Source organism: Alligator sinensis, unplaced genomic scaffold (assembly GCF_000455745.1).
Source record: "Alligator sinensis unplaced genomic scaffold, ASM45574v1 scaffold1316_1, whole genome shotgun sequence".
In the NCBI taxonomy this organism is placed as follows: domain Eukaryota; kingdom Metazoa; phylum Chordata; order Crocodylia; family Alligatoridae; genus Alligator; species Alligator sinensis.
The window spans coordinates 343,384-366,969 of NW_005842976.1; the positions used below are offsets into that span (position 1 = coordinate 343,384).

General features: G+C 39.7%; 1 protein-coding gene across 7 annotated transcripts in view; it reads left to right on the plus strand.

The window, feature by feature from the left end:
* The first annotated feature begins 1,126 nt into the window (after positions 1-1,126).
* CREM (cAMP responsive element modulator) overlaps positions 1,127-23,586 on the plus strand; it is a 78,340-nt gene continuing 55,880 nt past the window's right edge. For 4 of the 7 annotated variants that reach the window (XM_025192855.1, XM_025192856.1, XM_014526209.2 and 1 more), the window contains exons 1-6: positions 1,127-1,231; positions 2,365-2,488; positions 8,371-8,517; positions 12,497-12,594; positions 12,762-12,904; positions 19,490-19,678. In XM_025192855.1, the coding sequence (XP_025048640.1) occupies positions 1,188-1,231; positions 2,365-2,488; positions 8,371-8,517; positions 12,497-12,594; positions 12,762-12,904; positions 19,490-19,678 (745 nt within the window). In that variant the 5' untranslated portion in view covers positions 1,127-1,187. The remainder of the gene's footprint in view (positions 1,232-2,364; positions 2,489-8,370; positions 8,518-12,496; positions 12,595-12,761; positions 12,905-19,489; positions 19,679-23,586) is intronic. The other 3 variants (XM_025192857.1, XM_025192859.1, XM_025192858.1) reach the window with 1 other exon arrangement.

Here is a 23,586-nt window from a genome sequence, read left to right on the forward strand (position 1 = left end):
TGTATCAGAACAGGAGGGGAGGAGCGGGAGCTCGTTCTAGGGATTTCCTGGCCAGTGCTGGGTGGGGTGGGTGAATTGGACCAGGGTGCTCTAATACACCTGCCCCACCCTCCAGCAGGGGCCAAAAAACCCCCAAACCAAACTCACTCCTCCCTTTCCTTCCCTGCCCCCCCGTTCTGAAAACATCTCAAGGCTGGCAGGCAGCACAGACAGAAGCTACAGAAGACGCTTTGTTTTGAAACATCTGCATTTGACCTCTCATGCAATGAGGGGTCAGATTTTCACCCAATCTGCCATTTTTGAAGCAGTCTGCAGCTATGTATTTGTGTTTGGTCACAGCTATAGACAACTTCATGTGGCCACATCAGGCTAAAATTGTCACTTGTGTCTGCACCCTAAGATAATAGTAGTTAACTCATGAATGTGTCTCTAGATTTGTTTTTCAGAACCCTCAGAATCTTTGAAATAGAACAGTCCCTGCCTGTTTTGCATGATGGTGTAAGACCCAAGAATAAACTTCAGAAAGTTCTGCTCACTTGCCAACAGTTGAACTTTATAGCTGGGTTTTGCCTGTTCAGGCCCCAGCTTTTACAAAAGAGCATAAATACATTGTAAGGAAATGGCAGCAACATCTAAGCCAGCAAATTTCAACCAGGGAGCCAGTGTACCCTGGGGTGCCTTGAGATTTTTTTTCAGAGGTGTCATGAGATGCCATGCAATGTTAACCACTGTGGTGTGGAAACCTTGTTCAGAAGATAAACCCAGAGATTTCAAGTAGGAATTTATAGTGTTAAACACTTTCTCACCTGTTGTGGTCTTGCTGAATTCTTTGCCACAGAACTTTTCTGTAGTCAAAAGTTGAGTGAAATCTAAGAGCTAACATTTTCTGAGGAGTGCCTTGAGTATAAAAAGGTTGAGAACCACCAAATGAAGCAGTTCTCCTATCCTTATGGTTTTTTTCCTCTGCACTTGTGATAATATCTGAGGTGTGTGTTTGACAGCTCTCTCTGTCTCTTACTGCTTGAACCTGTCATAATGTCTAATGCTGTTTATGATATCAGTTTGTTGCCATGGTGATGATTGTGACATCACAAATTCAACATCATAACTTCAGTGTGGTGCTCAGTAGGAGGGAGAGAGAGCTGAGGAGAACCAAGCTTTTGTTTTAAAACACACGTACTTCCACTATGAGCAAGTGTGTCAAGAAATACCATGGAAAAATAACTGTAAGGTAATTATCAAGTTGATATGTTTGAAAGTTTCCTCCAAGTTCATAAGTGTTAATTGATGGTTGTGCAATTAGCTAAGCTCCTGTGTAACTTATCAATTGAGGTAAGCTCTATACCATCTAAAATGATGTCACAACACAACCCAGTGGTGATGCCAAATGCATATGGTTTGGTTTGAAATGGGATTAGTCCTGTTTTCAAGTATTAAATCGTCATATTTTGAATTGTGATAAGGGAAGATAGACAAAAACTATAAATAATTATTTTTTTGTCTAGGGGGGGGAATGTTTATGTTCAGCAGACAAGATCAGTAGAATTTTTGTGCAGTACCTGTCTGAACACTTCAGATATTTTGCTGGCTTAACTTCTGTATTTCTCCCCTATCTCTCTCTCATACCTAATTTTGCAAATAGATAAAAAATGAAGTCAGAAAAAAAAATCCACAAGTGTAATCCAAAATCACTCTTTACATAAATTTGTCCATCTGTGTTTTTTGATTGAGGGATCCATAATATTTTTCAGTATTTAACCTAAAGGAACTCAGAAAAGATTAATTTTCTAATAATTTCCTCCTAGATAACCCTTCAAAGTCATCTGACCCTATACTGTATTGAATCTACTTATTATTCACAAGCAGCTATTTAGTTAGTCCTATAAAAGAAGCAAATAATAAAGAATTATTAGGTGTTTCTACCTTGCCCATAAGGGCTTCTCAAAATACTCTCTTTGCTTTACACCATTAAGTTTCTTTAGCCCCAGCACCCCTCCTTGTTTCCTTGCCCGACACACAGTAAAGGCTTGATGTGGCTCTCCCATCAGAAATAGCATCCAGAAAGAATGGGTTGCCAGAAAATTATTCTTTCTTCTTCTGTACTGTATACTGAAGGTATTGACTATAGTACTTCCTTCCCTGGCCAAGGGACTGAACTTGAGTTCCAATTTATAGGCAGTGCATGGTGATATACTGTGATTCTATGAGACTCTTGGGTTGATCTTTTTGTCAGATACTTTCGAAAGATGAAATTGTGAACAAATGAGGGGGAATTAATAATATTCAAATAAGTATGTTCTTCAGTTCTGATTTCAGTTCCTTGCACTGCATTCTGTATGTATTTATTTTACTTATTTTTTTTAGACAAATGACCATGGAAATGGTTGAATCACAACAAGATGGAAGTGCTGCAGAGTCTGCAGCAGAGAGTGATGCTGTTCGCATGCAAAACCTGCCAGGCCAAAGTCAGATTCCTCCCATAGCTCAGGTAATCTGAAACGCAGAAGGATAAGAGAAGCAAACAAAAATAAAGAACATTTAGAATTGTTACCTGTATTGAGATAAATATGACACTTTACTGCTGATCATTATATTCCCCATGTCATACATGCATCTCATTTTCTTATAGGAGGGATTCAATTGAATCTCAAAACACATCTTCTGTATTAAGGATGGGACAGAGTAAGGGCCACAGATAATGCTGTACATTATTTTAAGTTCTTCACAAAAATAGCTCTTTGGGAATTTGGGGCTTCTCAGAGTGACACAACAGTGGAAAGTTATAGGCATCATTCTACCCGTGTTTTTGCAATAGAGCTGTACACCATTCATGTGATGACCTAAAGAGTTGAGACAGCCAGAAAAGTTAGAGGTAGGTAAGGTACGTGGTGTTCTCTTATGTCCTAGAGTTTGGAGATGTTTTGCAACCCAAAAGCTGGATGAAAATAAATTTTGTTTTTTTACCCCTAGTTTTCTTGCTCAAAATGAGTCTAATTCAACATGTAAGTACTGAGGTGTATATTTCTGTTTCTTCCCTAAGCACCTAAAAGCAGTTTTGGGATTTGTTTAAAAAGATATTTAAAAATATTTTGCTGATAAATAAGGGAGACAGATGATACGATAATGTTCTACATTTGTAATGATGATATATTGTCTTACATCTTAAAATATTCAAGTAAAAGTTATAGTAGAAAATGTTAAAAAGGAATTATACTTCGTATTTCAGTATACTGATTAGTATTTATATCCTAATCCTTTAGCATAGTGTAGGACTCCTGAGCCATTTGATTCCGCACCTGTGGCTTTGTCTCAAGTTTTTTTACTCAGGCAGGGTTCGTGAGTTAGTTATTTTGCTCCAATATAATTTTTTTAGCATAATGCTAATGTTGAGAGCGTTATTCCTCTGCTAGTCTCTGGTTTCCCATGGTTTTTGCCAGCTTGCCTACAGACCTGTCCTCCTGTATTTATCAAGTGAATCTCTGTGATAGCGTGCACATATCAGATGTGTAGTAGCCAAAGAATTGATGTCTTAGTTGGTTCTATAGTCATGTGTACATGTTAGTAGTTCTGTCTGAAAGCTCTTCAGTTATCCTGGTCTTCTGTAATTAGTATCAGTGCCTGTTTTGATGTGTATTCGTGTGAATTAGGAACTGAACTGAGATTGCCTACTCAACATAGGTTTCCTTTATAAATATTAGTTGTTATTTACTTTTTGTTGTTACCAGGTGGTGAAAATAATTGTATTCATAGACATGAATCTGAAGTGTAGTCCGGTCATGGAACTTAAGAACTCTTATGCCCACCTCTTTCAAGCTAGTAGTTTCTTCAAGCTTCCTTTGTACTCAAGTGTATCAGGCCCATTCTTTGTGTCCAGTGGGCCCTTAGGTTGTTGTCTGTATGACACCAAACCTGTTCATAGTTTCCTTCTACTTTATACCATGTTAATATGATGCCGAGGGTCTGTCTTTCTCAGCTCAAAGTTTGTTCCAGTGGGGCTTACATGTAGCAGTTACTGAGGTAGCTGGTATTCAGACATCAGGACATATCATAACATGCTTTCCCATAGCCTTCATCTGAAAATTTTGCAAGACTGCTGCTCAAAGCTTAGTCTCTTTTTAGTCTCTTCATTTTCCTCTTAACCCCTCCCCCACTTCTACTCTGTTGTGCCACTTAGTTTGGAGGAATGAGATTGCACTCTCACTTAATACTCTCTAGACCTTTTACCCAGACTAGACTCATTCTTTTTAAAAGTTCTGTAGTCCTAGCTCACCTACAAGTCTTGCATCAGGTTTTGTAGGGGATGGCCCAACTTCTGAAAGTGGAAACCTCAACTTGAAATAAATTGTTCTTAAGGGAGTGTTGCTTCTGCATATTCACATTCCTGTCATTGTCCTTGCTTCTTCAGAGGTTCAGTTTAAGAATGTCTATATGTGTGGATGGAACTGAAAGGTGATTGAGACCACTTCTTCCTTTATACCTTCTGAACCCTGCAGGAATTCTACTCAATGCCTAGGCAGAAGACTTTTTGTCATTATTTGTATTAGTTGATTTCAAAAGATACTTTCTTATCTATAATTTCTGTGCTATTCAGCCAGGCAAGATAGCACACTAGTTGGATAGTTCACTTAAAGTGATCACTCATGAACGATGTTTAAGTTTTTATAGTTTATATCTAGTAAGACAAGTGGCAGAAGTTTTTACCTTGTTTCTGTCTGGTAGGCTCAGGAAGGTAGTGTAGAATCAACTCACATTGGTTTGTTTTCTTTTTCAGCTATAATCATCAGAAACATAAGATCCAATTTTTCAAAAGTGCGGAGCACTTATAACTTGCTTAAGAACACGACAGATGCCATCCTGGGTCAGACCATAGGTCCATCTAGCCCAATATTTTGTATCTCGGGGGCACAACAGAGGCCAAGGGGAAAAGTACTTGCAAGGCAGACTGATCTATCCCCTGCCTTCAGCCTTCTTCTCTTACAGCTGCCAGCACAAGTATAGGAAGTATAGGGGTAGGAAGATGGATCTTGATGTCTGGGAGAGCTGTAGGTGTTTAGAATTGCTAGAGAAAAAAACCATTTTTCTGTAAAGTTGAAAGTTGACAGTAAATAGTGAGGCCACTGGATGATCTTTAACAGAAGGTTATTGAAGGCTGTGGGAAATCAGTGCAACCCGCTTTTCAGACTAATATGCATTTTAGCCCACTGGCCACCAGGGGTGCTATAGTGTCCTGCTGTTATGGCTCGGCCTAGCACTTCCTCTTGACTTGTTTTTGATGGGCTCTGCGCCTTCTGCCATTTGATTCTGTTCCTCCAGAGCCAGGGCTGGCTGCTCTCCTCAGTCACTTGTTTCTCTAGTGGCTTCTGTCCAGATTTACATTTGTAGACCAGGTCTTCTAGCTATTCCTGCTATGAACCCAGAGCCGTGTTCCTTGGCCTAATGTGCTGGCGGAGGGGAGCATTTTATTAGCATTCTCGTGGCTTTATACTTGCGTGTCTCCTGACCCAAGATGAGGAGGAACTGGTTCACATATTTCCCTACCTGGCAGACTTCTATGCTGCAGAGACTGAAGGTGAGCCACTTCGTTGTACAGAAAGATTTATTGCTAGGGTGTCCTCTTCTTCAGGAGGTGAAGACTCTAATCTGGAGTATCTGCTAAATAGTGCTGTAGATAAACTGAACGTGGGCTGTTGGCATTCCCATTCAGTAAGGAATCCAAAATGTGCCGGCTGTTTGCATACTAACAACGTGTGTTCCTTCCAAATATTTTGTGTCTGGAGGAATTCTGGTGAAGAAAAAGCAGCTGCCTGGTGTGGATGGAATATTGCTTGCCCAGACTCCTAAAATCCTCTCTGGTTGCTACACACTGCTGATGACAACAGAAATGCTTTAGCACTTAGACACTTCTGCAGTGACATTTAAGATTGTAATTGACCCATCCCATGTTATCTCTTGGTTCAGAGATGATACCTTTTATTAGATCAACTAAGAAATTGCAAAAAACTATATTTCTTTGCAAGCTTTCAGGCACATGCACCCTTCTTCAGGCTGAGGACAAACCTAAGATGATAAAAATCTTCTTAGGCAGAAAATAAACTTAATTTTGCACAGGGGAATTTTGAGGTTGGAGATCTGTACTCTTCGGTGTGTGAGAGAATTTTTTTTGTGATTTCTTAGTTGGTCTAACAACAGGTATCATCCCTGAACCGAGAGTTCTAGAACTTTGCATTTCTTTTTATCTCAGACCAACATGGCTACCAAATACATCCCAGAAATGTGGAAGATGCTGTATTTCAACCAATTTTGGAAATATAAGCTGCATTGCTGAACGAGAAGGAAAGGTTTTTTTGAGCCTCCCTGCCTTCCTGACATCTGACGCCTCCAAGGATGAGAACAGCTTTATCTGCACATCAAGGAGCAGCTCGCACAAAAGACTCTTACAGACCCAAGGGAACAGATCTCCATCCTCAAAATTCCCCTGTGTAAAATGAAGTTTATTTTCTACCTAAGAGGATTTTTACCGTCTTGGGGTTGTCCTTAGCCTAAATAAGGCTGTGTGCGCCCAAAAGCTTGCAAAGAAAGATTTTTATTTTTTTTTTGCAATTTCTTAGATGGTCTAATAAGACATATCATCAGTGAACCAAGGGTTCTGGAGTTTTGCATTTCTTTTTGTCTCAGACCAACACACCTACTAAATACATCCCTGATTACATTGTTGATTTGTTCTTTGATTTCATTGCAACTGTCTTATCTCCTCTGGCAGAATAGTTCAACCTGTCCCTTGTCATCCAGATCTCACTTCAGTTATCCATTCTTTTACCACTCAGCAGGGTTATTATAGTCTGGTCTAGTAATTCTCAACTTGGGTGTTAAGTAAAATTGGAAGGCACCTTCTTTCTTGAGAGAGCCTATTTAGTTTCCCACTTAGAATTCAACAATTATTTAGTGAATAAGGTATCAGGAAATTACAATACCCTGCCTACTTTGCCTGAACATCTTGCTTCTTCAGAAACAGTTGATTCATCATCCAGTATTCTTGATGGTGTCTTAGTATGCTGTACTTCATAGTCAAGGAGGTTAACAGCTCAGGTATCATCATCAAAATCCTTTAAATCAGGGGTTGGCAACAGATGACCCATGGGCTGAATATGGCGACTGTATCTGGCCTGTGGAGTCAGAAGCCTTTGCCTCTACTGATCTCATGCTGGGGCTGGGCAGTGAGGAGCTGCGGTAGGGCCAGGCAGCTGGAAGCTCTGCTCGCATTGTTACTGTTACTGCTTCTTTCCAGGTGCAACTTCTATCTGATGGGGAACCGAGCTGGGGATGGGCAACTTCCAGCTGTGCCTGCTCTGTAGCCAGAAATAGAGGGGACAGAAAGACGCAGCAGCAGCACAGACGCATCTTTCAGTTGCCTGGCCCCAGCTTCCCCAGTGGGTGGAAGCTGCTCCCATGCTTAAGCCAGGGAGTAGTGTGCCAAAGATAAGTGACAACAGCAGTGTAGGTGCTATTCCCAGTTCCTTGGCCCCAGGGCAGCTCCCCTCGAGTTGGAAGGTGTGCTTGAGTCCCAGGTGGGAAGTAGAGGGCTTGAAAAAGTAGTCCTGGTGCAGCTCCCAACTGCCTGGCCTTGGCGTGGGCACAGGTAAACTCCCCTCGCTCTTGATGCACTGCTGAAGCTCCCTGGCCTGTGCCAGACTGAAGCCAAGTTGCACTGGGCTGTGGCTTGAAAAGGTTGCCGGTCCCTTCTGGAAACAAGGTGGAATATGAAAAGCAAGAGAATACATTGGGCATGACCTTTCAGATCTAGCTTAGATCTTTTATTTCAACAAGCTTTTCTTGTGTGTCACCTTTCTACCTTCTTCTGTTCACAGATATTTTGTCTTGGAGTAATCTTGCACCTGGATATGATCTCTCGGGGGTTTTCTTCAGGTTCTTAACCAAGCCAGGAAGAAAAGTCACAATCACAGGCTTAGTTAATAATGAATCCATGTAGCTCTGAATACAGAAGGAAGTTTTTTTATCCAGTTCACAATAGCTAAAACAAATCTGGACTGTACCTCTCTTCCTGTCCAATAACCTTAAAAGCAGCGGTAAAGCCTAAGAAAGGCAAGATTTGTTGTAGAATATTACAGGGCCAAGATACATGATGGGTATCTCTTTATTTTTGGTGCTCAACATTTTAGACAGTTTAAAAGCCGTAATCAGCACAATAGAAATAATTGAGTCATGCTAGTAAGAGCCTAATGTGTGGAGTTATTTTTGCCTTGGATTTTGGATTGAAAGTTAACATTTAACTTGTCTTAAGGTTGCCCTTTGAAGTGACCTCTGAAATCATCAGGACGTGTTAATTAAACATGATAATCATAACTCTTACAGGTTTCTGTAGCTGGATCAAGTGCTGGAAGAGGCTCTCCAGCTGTAACTCTAGTGCAGTTGGCTTCTGGACAAACTGTACACGTCCAGGGAGTGATTCAAGCCACACAGCCATCAGTTATTCAGTCGCCGCAAATGCAGGCTGTTCAGGTTAGCAGGGTTTTTGCTTGTTTTATTTATGGATTTTTGTATGTATGTGGGAATGATATGTGGCACTTTTTCTTCTTTGATTTCCACTTTGGATTTGCAGCTTTCCTTTCAATGAATAGAAGATTTGTCCTTTACTTCGAGGCTTTGACTGGTTGCCAACTCATAACAGCAGGCACAGTGGCCTGTAAAGGTTGTTTCATAAAGGTAACAAGAAAATACCAACCGGAGTCTTGGAACCATCAACTTGCACAACATCTAATTTATGTAAATCGTGATTCCACTTTAGTGGCTTATCTCACTTATTTTCTCTTTTTGCTGTTTCACTACTTTCATATCTTGTCTCATGAGTTGAAAAGTTTCCAAATGCCCTAATGAATTTGTAGAGAGCCTAGCATAAAAAAACTCTTGCACCAATTAAAGTATCTGGATGCCAAACATATTAGAAGAGGAGCTTCTGTTAATACTATTTGTTGTGTATAAGTAGAGTCCACAACTGCATCTATACACAGTATAGGTGTTAAAAAATTGGTCTGAAACAATCAGCATTTATTTGGCAAGCCTCTATGAGTTTGACCTTGCTAAGGTTGGGAAGCCAGGACCAGTAGCCTAAATGTCAAGAGTGTTCACAGCTTTTTACAATGAGAAGACTTGACAAATATATCTTGTAACTACTCTCAAGTGGCCAGTCTTAAGATTTAGATATTTTTCCCTTTAGTAGAGTATATCTTGCCCACTCTTTTCTCCAGACTTATGAGTCAGGTGGCTGAAGTGCTTCTGTCAAAAGGAGGTGATATCTTTGGATAACTGGGTTCTACCTTCTCTTACTTAGGACTGGAGGAAGACCCCACGTTTCACCCTGAAATTTATTGGCAATTATTGCAATATAAAGAGGACAAGGACAATTTGTCTCACCAGCTTGCTTGAAAGGCGAGCAGTCCTTCATGTGTAGAACCTCTGAGTAGCTTTTAGGTCTAACCGCAGGTAGATAAAGAGTTGTATGAGCATGACAAAAGATGCATCTGTGAGAGATGTGCAGTCTCTTGGCTAGTAGGGAATGAAGTACTGAACCTCTGGCCATGCTCATCTGTGAGACCTGGCAGGTTTCAAGGATCGCATGTTTACAGGTGGCTAAAGGAAGCCACAGGTTTGGACTGGACCAACCTTGTGAGAGCCAAATAAGTCTAAATTTCCAAAGAAAACTACTGCTTTGTGGAAGTGTTTTTCAGCAGCAGTTTTCAGCAGACTGAGCACTATCATATAAAGCAAACACACATTTGAGAGCCTTTCCTAGTTTATTTTACTATTTTTCTTCAACTTGGTATAGTCCAGAACAGGCCTAGTAAAATAGAATACTTGCCCTACAGCTTGAAGTCACCCAAAGGTGGAAGAATTTTTCTAAGTCTTTTGCCAGCTTCCTCATATATTAGTAAAATAGCAGCTAATTACAGTGTTGGAATGGATATTGGATCAACTGCAGCTGCTTTTCCTTCTCTCAAAATTAGAGTAGACACAGGGAAACATTTGTGCTCAATCAGCTATTTCCAGTTGTTTCCCTTGGTTCCTGTTCTGTTATTTAAAAAAGGCAGGGCAATTCTGTCCTTTGGGATTGCACAACTATCTGATGGGCTGGCAGGCCCCACTGCAGGAGAAGTGAAGACGCTTAAACACATATTGCTGAAGCACTTTCCCTTACCATTTGGCGTGATCTCCTTATACAGTTGGTGTTGAACCAGGATCTACACCCTGCTACAGTGTGGGAGACTAAGGAAATGGTATAAACTGATTTTTGTGAAAAGGAATTTAATTCCATCTGCATGTTGGCAACATGATAGTCTGGGCCATCACACAATATTTTCTCCTACTTTTAGTGGGTCTGATCAGAGAGCCTGATTAGACTGAGTATTTTAGAGTATCATCACATTCTGGCTGGAAAAAGCACTTGTCAGAAGTCATAGATCTTTGTAATGGAAAGCAGTTAAGAACACTTTACAATTCAGATCATCGTTTTGAAGATTTTTTTCCCCTCGCTCCATCTCTGCATTTGGTCAGGCATCAAGAGCAAATGCACAGGAGTGGATAGGGTCTAAGAAGAGGGGTTGATGAGTCTTCCACCCTGATACTGAGCTTTGACTTCCATAGAAAAGTTGGAACAGTGCACTGGAGTTGAACAGTTTGAAGATGTGGCCCAGAGTAGAGAAAGAACAGAGATAGCCATAGCATGCAAAATGGAGACTCTGGAATTTTCTTCAGGAAAACAACCACATTTTGGTTTGTCCTTTTCCAAATGAAATGTCTCCAGCTGCCCCTAACTCCTGGAGCAGAGAGTAGCCCTCCCTCCTTAGGAGTAGCCTACAATAATACCTCAGGGGTTAGGAAGGCCTAGTATGCTTGCGTCCATCTGGGGTCCCAGGGTGTTCAAGGCTGCCAGGCTCCCATTTGTATGGGCCAGCAGGGCTTCCAGATCTGGAGTAAGAGCCCTGACTTGAGCCAAGGTTGTCAGGCTCTAGGTTGTATATCAGCGACTCTGATTTTCCATTTGATATGATGAAAAGCTGTTAGTTCAGGACTTACAGAAAGTTAATTGTAAATCCCTTTCCTTGATGTAATTATCTAGTGGCATGTACAAATAGCCAAGAAATGACTTCCATTGACTTTGGTCATTTGCTCAATGAGCTTTCTGTGTTTGAGGCTAAACCTCCAGCAATTTGTGGCATAAGTGTGTCTTCAAGACACCGCTCTGTTGCTGGAAAACATCATGCTTCTGCTCTGTTCCTCAAACTTCAAATATGTTCCAAGTCTGCTTTGACTTTCCTATACCTTTTGCTGGGGCAATTCTAAGATTATACTGTAAGACAGTGTTCATTTCTTTTTTCTGATGCTGAAGATGAATGAGCCAAACTGCTTGAGAATGCAGAATCTGGCTGGGATGGGAAGAATCAGTGTAGCTTAAAATTATTTATGTGCATGTACTTGGAAATATCTCTTATGGTTCTGAGCAGTGTAGGCACTGCGTTTTACTAAGATGTCTGACATCATATCCATCAGGTGCCACCTGCGTAAAGTGATTGTGCATAGAAATAGAGTACAGTAAAGTCAGTAAGGGGAAAAAAGTTCAGGTTTTTTATTTCTCCTTTGACTTGTAGCTCTTTGAAGGTGTATTTGCTGTCTATTCATAATCTGTGGATGAGATGTCTCAAGTCCACGTATTTTGCAACATCTTTCTGAAAGCATTCCTCACTGAAGTCACAAGTGCTGCTTTCTGGCACTCAGTGCTTAGGGTCTGCCAACTATCTCAGTTCTTTCTGCTGGTCCCGTGCCCCATTTATGCTGCTGGATTTGAGCAATTAAATTAATTGGGAAAGTTTCTTATGCAAAATTGAAACTGACTTTAAATATCCTATCTGAAGGTAGAGACTGTTTTAGCTGCAGGCTGTCACTTTTTAATTCCTAAAGAGAAAATAAAATGAAAAAACAATGCTAATGGAGCTCTAAGAAAAAGTTAAATTATAAACTCCCATATAAACTCCCAAAAGTTAGAAGTTTGTAAAGGTTCCACAGCTTTATTTACTGGTCCTGTTGTGCATATGCATATCTTTAGATTGTCATTTATGTTGTTAAACATGTTCTTTTTTTCCTCTGTACTGTGCCTGTGACGTAACTTTAGATGTTTTTATATCAGCAATATTGTGTTATTGTGAAAGATGCATTCATATAATATTTGCATTTCATATTTAATTTAACTTTCCTTGTACATTAAAATTGATCCATAATGCTCCATTGACTACCTGCTGATCTTGATATATGACAGAAGTACCAAAATTCAAATTTGGCACTTGTCCTATAGTCTGCAGAAATGAGTACACCAGTTTTTCGAGGCTTCATCTCATTGTAAACATGGAAATTGCTTGCAAACCAGCCACCCTGTTATCAGCTTCTGAAAATCATCATTTCATATAATACAGAAATTTTGGTATTGTAGGTAGCACCAGCTGCAGATGCAGATGAGTCTGCAGAATCTGAAGGTGTAATTGATTCTCAAAAACGCAGAGAAATACTATCAAGAAGGCCTTCATATCGGTAAGTTCATGCTTGTTTTAAACTGCCATGTACTTAGTCATAACTTTGGTAAAAGTCAGTCACTCAATATTTTTTTCTTATAAGTGTGGATTTAAAAATATACTTCAAATTTTTTAAATTATGTTTTAGAAAAATTCTGAATGAACTCTCTTCCGATTATGTTTTAGAAAAATTCTGAATGAACTATCTTCCGATGCTCCTGGTGTTCCTAAGATTGAAGAGGAGAAGTCAGAGGAAGAAGGAGCACCATCTGGAATCCCTGCAATGGGAGTGCCAACCAGTCTATATCAGACTAGCACAGGGCAATACAGTATGTATGCGAAAATGTTGTATAGCATTGTAATTTAAAAAAAAGAAGTGAATTTCTGTCTTTTGCCAAGTTGAAAAGCAGCGTAGTCAAATAGTGAAGTGTGAATATGTAAAAGCAAACTAAGTATCTTTATACTTGTGTAAGTGAATTGCAGCTTACATCTGCCCTGGTTACATTAGGAAAAAGAAAACGTCTTTGTCTTTTTCCTCTCATCCTATAGCATTGTTAATTCCCCAAATTTGGGGTAATTTTGGAACTGTATAGTCCATTAAAGAGTTGAAAAGCGAGGAGTTGGATGAAAGTGACAATGTTGGTGTCTCTTGTCTTTTATGTACACAAATATTTGTACTTGTACATGGAGGGAAATTTTGTTTTTCATTCTGTATCTGTTCTTAATGTTGTATTTTATGTCTACGTTGTTTGGAAAATAGGATTAAACCATGAATGTAGTGCAATGCAAAATTGTACTTGACTATGATTCACTTCTGTCATGACAATTTAATATTATTTTGCTAATTTGGTGCAAAATATCAGTACAACATAAAGTTGTATAACATAAACTAGTGTTTTCATTGTATTTAAGTCTCTAACTCTGTCAATATTCAACTCAAGCCAACTGTACCTTACTGCATATCACATTTTATAACAGTTACAATCGGCAGATAATTTGTAATGAGAGAGAGAGACCCTATTTTAAGACACAAGCACAGGGCTGGAGTTCAGTTTCTGTCTTGTCTGTTGTTTGAGTTATGCCTTATTTTACAACCTTAATATTGAAATAACACTTTTCTCTATGGAGTTAACCCTATATATTGTGGTCTCCACCTACTGAGCTTTTTTCTAAACAGTGTTAGAAAACTCAGCTTCACCCCAATATTTTCTAAAGATTTATTTGAAATTTACTTATAACATTTCATCTCTCATTCTGCTGGTTTCATTTTTGTTTAGTCATTTCTTGTCATGGGTTGTTTTTCATAGAATTTAAACAAAACTTGAAGATTAAAGTGAGTTGGTTATATTTCAGGTCTTCTCATATTCAGAAATAATGAAGAGCTCTTTTAAATAGAGCAGTGCTTTTCCTTTGATATAATGGCAGGAAAGTGGTAGGCAGTTCTGCTGCTTCCAATGACTTCTGTGAACAAAGGAAGCTTATTAATACATTAACAATAGAAATTGAAAAATTGACAGAATATTTTTTCGAAACATTAATACGTCAAACATTCTCAGAATTCCTTTAGCTGCCTTTTAAAATTGGTAAAACAAAATGATTTTCAACACTAAGAAAACAAAATGTATATTTAGCGCTGAACTACCTCCTGTTCTTCAGATCCATTGTTACACTGCTATAATGATGAACAAATGAATTCTCCATAGTATCTTTTAATTCTTTGAATCTAAGGAGTAAGAGCTTCAGTTCTATGACACTGTCACTCCTGCAAGGTGTAGAGTTAATTCGTACTGGTCTTACTATTGGGAAGCGCTCACAAGCTTGTAGCAGTCAGCTTTAAAAGGTATTTTGTTAGTTGTGCTCAGCTTTAAATGTAGAGTCATCTTGACCAAAGTACAATTTCATAAGACAACTCTCAGTGAATTTGTTTTAAAGAAATGTGAAAAATGCATTCCAAAATATAGCTGTCCCGGGAGAACCTGAATGTCTTTGGAAGCCCAGAAGTAAAGCATGAGGCAAGAATTGCTGAATAAAAGAAAATAAATGTCAGAAGATACTATCTGCATTTGGAAATTAAAATAATATGCTATGAAGAAATCTTCTGTACATATAATTAAATAAATACTCAAGTTAATTATGATCCAGTTTTGCTTCATTGTAGTCCATGTGAATTTGGCAGTTGATGTGATGGGAGCAGAACTGGGCCCTAAATTGCTTTTGACATCAAGAATCAATATTGATTGTTCTTACTGAACATAACAAAGAATAAATGTTTCTTCACCGTGAAAATTCCTTTGGCTCAGCTTTTCTGTGTTTTCCTGGTCAGAGATCTTGCTGTTCTCTGTCATCCGAAATATAACATTTCCTCTTAAATCTTTTTGATCTTGCATTGGATTAGTTTTGTTATGGTTTCAGTGAACATGATCTCTGTCATGCAAGGAGAATTTCTTTGGGTTTGTGCAGAAACAATGCAGTGATTCTTCAAACCTACATGTTTATGAGAAAGTAGTAATTCAGATATCTTAACTCAGGGTCAGATCCACCTGGGGGCCTGTTTTTCACTAGTTGGGTCCTTGTCTTTTTCTTGGCAAAGCTGCTCAAAATTTGGTGCTTTTTTGTCAAGCCTGAAAAATTTGTGTGCTTACATTGGTTGATATTTCCACCTCTTGGGTCTGAGGATATTGGTGGCAGTTGTGGGCATTCTTATATAGGTTTGCTGTGTGTTGTTCGGTTGTTTTTTTTTTACTTTCATATGATGATCCTCTGGAGAAAATATTCTTTAGGATGGCGATCTTTCCCCTTTTATGTCAAAGAATTGCTCTTGTGGCAAATTCTATGCAAGTTCTTTAAACTAGTGCTGTTTTATTATAATTAAATCAGTATGTTTAAAAATCAGAATGTTTAAATTTTGAAAATAAGCACAAATTCCTGTTAATAAGATTTAAAAAAAATGGAATTACACATCAGTTTCCTTGTGTTATACTTCTGCACATCTGTACTGTAGCATTTTTCAGACAGTGTAGCATTTTTTTCTTTTCTCACAGTATTCGTTCAGGACTTTGACTTTGGATTTTGGAAAGAGGAGGTGAGAAAAAGCATCACCAACAGTGTGCTTGAATTAGCAGAGTACATAGGAAATTTAATTTAATCTTATTTAAATGCACTTCGGCCTGAGCCTAGTCTATAAGAGTCCTGGCTCCTGCAGTTTTTTGTCTAAATAAAAAGTCAAGTTAATAGCATAAAACATGTTTTCCATGCTTAGACTCATTTAAACTATAGTATTTGTTAAGTGTATTTGCAATAGCCTGCTTAAATACTAGTTACTGTTAAAGGATACAGAAACCAACCTTCAGAGGCCATGCTGGGCCAGATTTGGACATTTCGTCTTTAAAACCTTTTTTCCATTTAGGCTTTTTACTCTGTTGTTTATTAGTTCTTTAATCTGAAAAAGATCTCCTTTGTAAGTGAAAGAGACAAAAAACTTTAAAACAATCTTGTCCACTTTCTATTGTGGATGCACTAATTTTCTTGATCAAGGGAAGAACTGTAGCAAAATGCTTCTGGAAATGCTTCAGGGGTGTAGGTTGTAGCCGTGTTGGTCTAAGGACATAGGCAGACAAGGTTCCTTGGGCGAATTTAATATCTTTTATTAGACCAACCCAAATAGTTGGAGAATAGTTATTATTCTGGAAATGCTGTTCACTTCTGTCAGACCAGTATTTGAAGGAAAAGTTAGAATTAAGATTCAGTCAGATTTGTATCAGTGATGGCCAAGTTGCTACTAATTAATGGCAAAGAGAAATTTAGGGTTTACCATATATTGCCTGACTTCTTGCTTTTGGGCCTTGTATTTTGAGGCTCAGATATCCTCAGTTGTGGATGAAGAGTACTTAATATCAGGTTTCTTGTATCCTCAGGAGGTGTTAGGACATGCAAAAAAAAAAAACTTACACAGTGTGGGGATGCCACAGTTAACCTCTGTGCCAGCTTTAGGGCAATTTAATATAGGAATCCACTGTTTAGCTTCTGTGTTGTTACCGGTCACCATAGTATTTGAGGGCCTTCTATATAAAGTCTCTAGTAATAATGAAGCTGTTGGTAGACTTCATGAGGTCTCTTCTAGGGTCAGAGCTGTGCTTCTGGTGGGAGTTAATAGGATCTTAGGAAAGTGTGGTTTGGAAGGGGCTTCACATAGTCATCTAGTCCAGCCCCTTGCCCAATCAAGTGTTTGTCCAAACTGCTCTTGAAAACTTCCAGGGATGGAGATTCTCCAGTTCTAGCTAGCCTTTTCCAATGCTTAACCACCCTTATAATTAGAAGGTTCCTCTTAATCCCCAACCTGAGGTTCCTTTGCTTCAATTTTTAGTCCATTGTGCATAGTCCTGATCCCTGTGGTCACAGAGAAAAGCCTGTCTCCATCCTCCCTATAATCCCCTTCAGGTATTTGAAGGCTGTTATAAAATTCTTCTGCCACCCCCAGTCCTCTTTTCACCAGATTAAATAACCCTAGCTGTTTCAGCTCTTTTCCTCATAAATCATACTTTCTAGGCTGCCAGTCACTTTTGTTGCTCTGCTCTAGACTCTTTCCAGTCTGTCCACATCCTTTCTGAAGTGTGCAGCCCAAAACTGGAGTTGCGGAATGGAAGAGATATAACTTCAATTATATCACTTAGGGTGAAAAGACTTCCTTAAAGAGGAAAGACATACTGTGTTTCTTACGGAAGGTTAGTTTCCCCATTCAAATGATTCTGTAGGGAAGCTTGTTTCATAGGTACAGTCCCTCAAAAGAAACATTCAGTTCTCATGTGCTTTGTTCTGGGATTATGAGATGCATATTGTCCAAAGGAGTACAACTTTCTTGGTGATTCATGGGTTAAAACTTCAGCATGATCCCTTAATTTTAAAATTGGAACCAGTACTTTAACCTGGAATTAGGCACAGAGTTGGACTTTGTGCATCATTTTCAGAAACTATAAGTTCCGGCCAAGAGGTGACAGATGCATGAATTACTGTATCCAGGTCTTTGTCAGGGAGAAAGATGAAGTTTCTTAGCAAGCTGGAGGCAAAAAAAAAAAAAAGCATGACCCAGTCCAAATTTCACAAGGAGCCAAATAGGACCCAGAGGGTGGCTGTATACATTCCTTGGAAGATGGAAACAACTTCTTAGCCAGCTCTTTGAAACATTTTGCCATTTTGACCATCATAGCTTGTTTAGTTTTAGCTTTGGCCAGCTGCTTTTCATCCAAGAGTTAATTTCTTATGCATTCTGAAATATTAGTAGGAAGTGGTGGTTGTACCATTGAGTATCATCTTGGCATGCTGTTGGCAAAAAGGTTCTACAGCATCCTGTTATCTCTGACATTTGATCTCATTTTTTTAAAAGGGATGGATCTAGCACGATCCCTATACAGTCATGCAGGTAGGAGCCTTTAGAGAGGAGGAGCTGGTACCTGTTGGTACTCACTAAGTTCTGATGGAGCAGAATGGTTGTAGTGCTGGGCCACCTTCTACTGAGGTATATAAGTGTATTAGTAGTACCTGGCTGTCTGCTATGTTAAAAGCCCTACATGCTCCTAGCATTATGAGCAAAAGAGATCTTCCTTTAGCTATGCAAGCCATTATTTTTAAAAATAAAATATATTGCCAACCTCAAGCAGCCAAATCATGAGTTGAGGCACCCAGGAAGGGTGCAATTTATTTAAAATATGACATTTAAAAGAATAATAAATATCAACACTCCCCTCTTCTGGGTGGGTTTTTTTGGGTTTGTTTTTTTTTTGCTTTAGATTTCATGTTTTCCAGCTTTTCTGTGCAATTGTGAAAAGTAAAAACTTCCTTTTTAGAAATAATGAAATCTGACATTTTCATGTATTCCAATGACTCCAAGGAGCTGAGGCTTTAGGAAAAACAGGAAATGTGAGAGGTTTGCTATAAGATTACAAGAGATGGCGGTGCTGAATGTGTGCTTAAGCAGATGTGTATGCCATCTTGCACCATTTAGATACTAGGGTGATGAGTGCACTTTAAATATCTGGATAGAAAAATATGTATTTGCTGTTTCCTGGGGAGTAGCTATTCCTTTCATAGTGAGTATAAATGAATATATTCCTCTTCTTAAATGACTACTTGTGAACATCTGTTTAAATTAGCATACTCCTAATTAACTAAATGTTGTTAGAATACTTTGTTATGCAGACCTTTACATCACATGGAAGTATTTAAATGTGGGTAAGATTTTTACATATGTTATCTTACTTATTTTTGACTGCATACGAATAGAATAGATTCTGATTGTCAAATATTGATACCCAAATATTCTCATATATAGGACTTTTAAATCCTTTGAGACTAAGCCTGCATGTGAGAAAAGGAAGAAGTTCCAGACCCCCAGCCTTTCTTCTTTCTGAAACCCAAGTATTTTCCATCATTTGGAAGGGCTGGATCAATTTCAATCTATTTTTCCTCTCGAGTTTGTTGGTATTGGCAGCAACTTTCTTCCCCATGTTTCTGAAGGATTGAAAGAAACTGCTCTGTTTTTTATCATCTATCATTCTCCTTTTGCATAAAAAGAAGAGCATTTTAAGAGCCTCAGGAATATAACGTAAAAACATACGCCAAGAAGTGCTTTCCCAGTCTGACACAAAACTGATGTGAAGCTAACTGAGATGGCTACACATGGGAGGCCAAAATATATCAATCTAGGCCAATTTCAACACAAACATAGTATTTGCCCTACAAATTTGTTTAAATATGGCTATGACTAGAAATCCCTGCCTAAGGGGTTGGGGAACCTTTCAAAAGTTGCATATATAAATATGCATGATTATATATGTGTATGTGTAAAAGTTGCATATATAGCATCTTGCATGTACATATTTCTATTCTTAATGTTTCTCTTTTTCTCTTTCAATATTTAGTTGCTATAGCCCAAGGTGGAGCAATCCAGATTTCTAATCCAGCATCTGATGGAGTCCAGGGATTACAAACATTAACAATGACGAATTCAGGAGCTCCTCAGCCTGGTGCTACAATTGTGCAATATGCAGCACAGACACCTGATGGCACACAGCAGTTTTTTGTACCTGGGAGCCAAGTTGTTGTCCAAGGTATCGTTTTGTTTTACATTTTAAGTTATTTGAAGCTTTCATTATGTGCTTTTTTGCTTGCGTTCTGGTTTTTGGCAGTATTAAATGAGCAAAGAATTGTTAATTTGAGAATTTAGTGTTAGGAGATGAATGGATTGCTTTGCTCAGTAAAGGCCTCTGCTCTCTTTTCATAAGAATTAATGAACGTTAGAGGAAATGTGGTAAGGAAGGAACAGTGTGATGAAATTGCTTTCTGCTATGCCCATTGTTTTCCTTGGCAAAAGGTGTTCAATAGTAATATAACAATAGGAGAGTTTCTGCTGTTTGAGTTTGGTAGAATGTTGCTGTGAAGTTGCTTCACATTTAATAAATGAAATTAATTTCTGACTTTTCTAATAGTTAAGTGTTTTAATAAAGATTATATGACATTCTTATAAACTGTAGATGCTTGGGGAGTAACAGGGGTATAGGTTGTAGCCATGTTGGTCTAAGGACATAGGCAGACAATGGGGAGTAACAGGAATGTCTTGTATAGTAGTTTCCTACACCCCCAGGTCTCTGGTAGGAGCTGGATAGGGAACAGGTTGGAGGCCACTGCAAGGTTAGGGATATGGAAGATGAAACGATTAATCAATAAGCCCAATGATGGGTGCCACACTTCAAGAGGGATGCAGAGGAAGGCCACTTGTATGGTCAGAGGCCTGCAGGCAAAGCCCTATGAGGAGAGACTGAGGGACCTAGATCTCTTCAGCCTTTGCGAGAGAAGGCTGAGAGGTAATCTTGTGGCTGCCTATAAATTCATCAGGGGCGGGCAGCAGGGACTAGGAGATAGTTTGTTTACTAGGGCACCCCCTGGAGTAACTACGAACAATGCCACAAATTGATGGAGAGCAGATTTATGTTCGACATTAAAAAGAACTTCTTCACAGTAAGGGTTGCCAGAATCTGGAATTGGACTTCCAAGGGAGGGTGGTGCTCTCCCCTATCTTGGGGGTCTTCAAGAGGAGACTGGATAAGCACCTAGCTGGGATCATCTGACCCCAGTGCTCTTTCCTGCCCAGGGCATGGGGTCAGACTCGATGACCTACTGAGGTCCCTTCTGACCCTAACATCTATGAACTTATGAATCTATAACTGGTTAGCTTACTGGTTATTGTTCAGCATGGGGCAGGGTGCAGTCCAGAAGGGAAGCGGGGAGGGGAAGCTGTGTGGTGCCCCAACAGGAACTCGAAGGCTGCCAAGCACAGCAGGGAAGCAGGAGGAGGGGAGGGCAAGAACAGATTAGTACCCATAGCCTCAGGCTGAAGAAGAAAACAGTGGGTAGCCTCATTGTTAAATAAGCAATTAGGTGATTGTTCACAGGTGCTCCCTCTCTTCTGGCATGGGGGCTTTGCCTAAGCTGTGTTCTCTGGCAGGGCTTGAATTGTAATGAACTGGCATGAATTGGAAGTTCTGGTATTTAAACTGTTGAAATATACAGGATTTCAGGTGTTGTTATGTTTATATTTTATACAGTATAAAAAAAATTCCAAACTGTGTTCTTATTTTGTGAAAATGCCTAGAGTACATGTATTTTCCCCCCAAAACAAAACAAAACAACCCCACAAGATCTAGCATAGCCTTTTCTGATAGTCTGTTACGTGGAATCAACACATTTACGTCAGTCAGCATAGGGAGAGGTGTTGGAATTTACTGGGTATGTAATTCTTAACAAATCCTTGAATGTGTGCCAGGAGTACTGGAAAGGACATGCAAGAAATCCTTTGTGTAGGACTGATTCAATCACCTTTGTGGTGTGTGTGCACTTAATATTATGATAGCAGAGTTTATTGTAATGTAGGAAGAAAACCATTTTGCTTTATGGCTGTTCCATCTATAAAGCCTTCACTACTGGATATGGCTAGCTTGCATATGATCTTGTTTTTTTGCAAGAGACATTGAAATAAGAAACAGAATAAGAAAGAAAACACAACAGTACCACATTTATCCATATCCAAGACAACCCCCCAATAGTTAGATTCTGGACATGGAAAATTGATAAATTTGTTATAATTTTCCATGTCTAGAATCTAATTATTAGAGAGTCGCCTTAAATTCATCCCCTGCACTGCAGCTGAGAAAGCAGTGGGAAGGTATGTGGTAGGGGAGGCAGTGGCAGGGACAGGCAGAAGAGGGGAGTCAAGTAGCTTGATCCCTGCCCCTTGCCCCCACTGTGCCTGCTCTGTTGCACCACCCCGTGTCTCCCTGCTCCCCCTTTCTCCCACTCCCCATCTGCTTGTGCCCCCTCACCCTTTGCTGTTTACCTTTGCTCTGATTCAGGCAGGCTCCTGCTCTGCTTCAGCCTCAGATTGGTTGTTGCGGCAGCTTAGTTGTCTAATAAAAGGGAGACCAATCTCATGAACTTTGCCAATTACGTTTATAATTAGGGTGACCATAATAATTTGAGGGAAATCCGGGACAGGGGGTGGGGCTGGGCAGGATATGCACGCACACATGCACAGACCCCTGACCAGGAATGGAGCTAGGCAGGACAGCATGGCACATCCTTTTCCCCCTTCCTCCCGTGGCTCCCAAGAGCGGGACTGAGCAGGATGGACACACGCATGCACTTGCACACACATGCCTACACCCTGTGGCTCCTCCCCCCACAACTTTACAGCACAAGTAACTCTGCAGTAGAGTCCCGACCAGGGAGCAGCCCATTGGCTGGTCTCCCTGGAGAAAATTAAAGAAGTCTCCCTTTGCCCTGAATCTGCCCACATGTGTCTGGCTTGTGACTCAGAAGCTGCACGTGCAGGTGGGTTCCTGCCAGTCTGGGACTTCTGCTTCAATTTTCTTCAGTGGCCAGGATGCTGAGAGTGCCTCCAAAATCCAAGACTTAAGGTCACCCTATCTATAATGGATATACCAAATGAGTTGCTTCTGTAGTCCATACTGTAGAACTAGGGTATCTCTACTTTTCCCTTGTGGTTAAATCAAATACACAGGTTTATAATGAGTGCCATCTGAAAAGTAGGATTTCTAAGAAATTTTATTTTTCTTTTAAATGGCTCATTAAGTCTGGCTGCTTTCGTTTTTGTGCTGTGGTTCTCATGATGGAGGCTCATGGGCTTGTGTTTAGTGCTACTAGATTTAGTCTGAAGATAATTGAGATGGTGCTATAACTTGTAGCAGTGCTGTCTGTAAAACTAGACCACAGTATTATTCCAGGGCCAAAAAAATAGAAACCAGGAATCCAGCATTACACTAATATCTCACGCTTTGCTAACAGATTGCACAAGTATTTGTATTGCGTCTCTCCATATAAGCTGGCCTGGATAGAGAAACATTGTCGTCAGGCTAGTTACTGTGCTGAACCTAAAATAAGTCTGTTCTGTGATACTGAAGGTTTTGGTTTTAAATTCTGACTTGTGGGGTTGAAAAATAGTATATGGACGAATAATAAAAGGTAGTGTAAGGGCCCCAGATGGAGTAATGGGAATGTCTGGATGGGAAAGTGGGTATGCTTATAGTATGCTTATATTTGTTCAGTGGTTGTATATGTGTTCTTCGTGTTTTGGTTACTACAAGCTCTGTCTTCAGAAGAGTGGGTGTCACTATTCTAGCATGTATTTGAGACATTTAAGCAGGGGTTGGATGACTTTGCCTGTAGGAACATCTGCACTGAACAGTGCAGTGCTGTGTATCAGAATACCTGCTGTTCTTTTTGTTTTCCCTTCAGGGTTGGTACCTGGGGCTGGTGCCCCAGTTGTCCGTCCTTCTTTACTGTACCATACTGTGTACATGTATGTCCATGTCCAGAGAGCTGAAATTATAGGACAGTTAGAACTTTTTTTTCTGGAAGGCAGCACCATGCTCAAAGGTGCATTTCGGTGGGGGCTGCTAAGGAGAACTAAGGCAGTGCAGAGCCCTTCAGCTCTGCATCACCA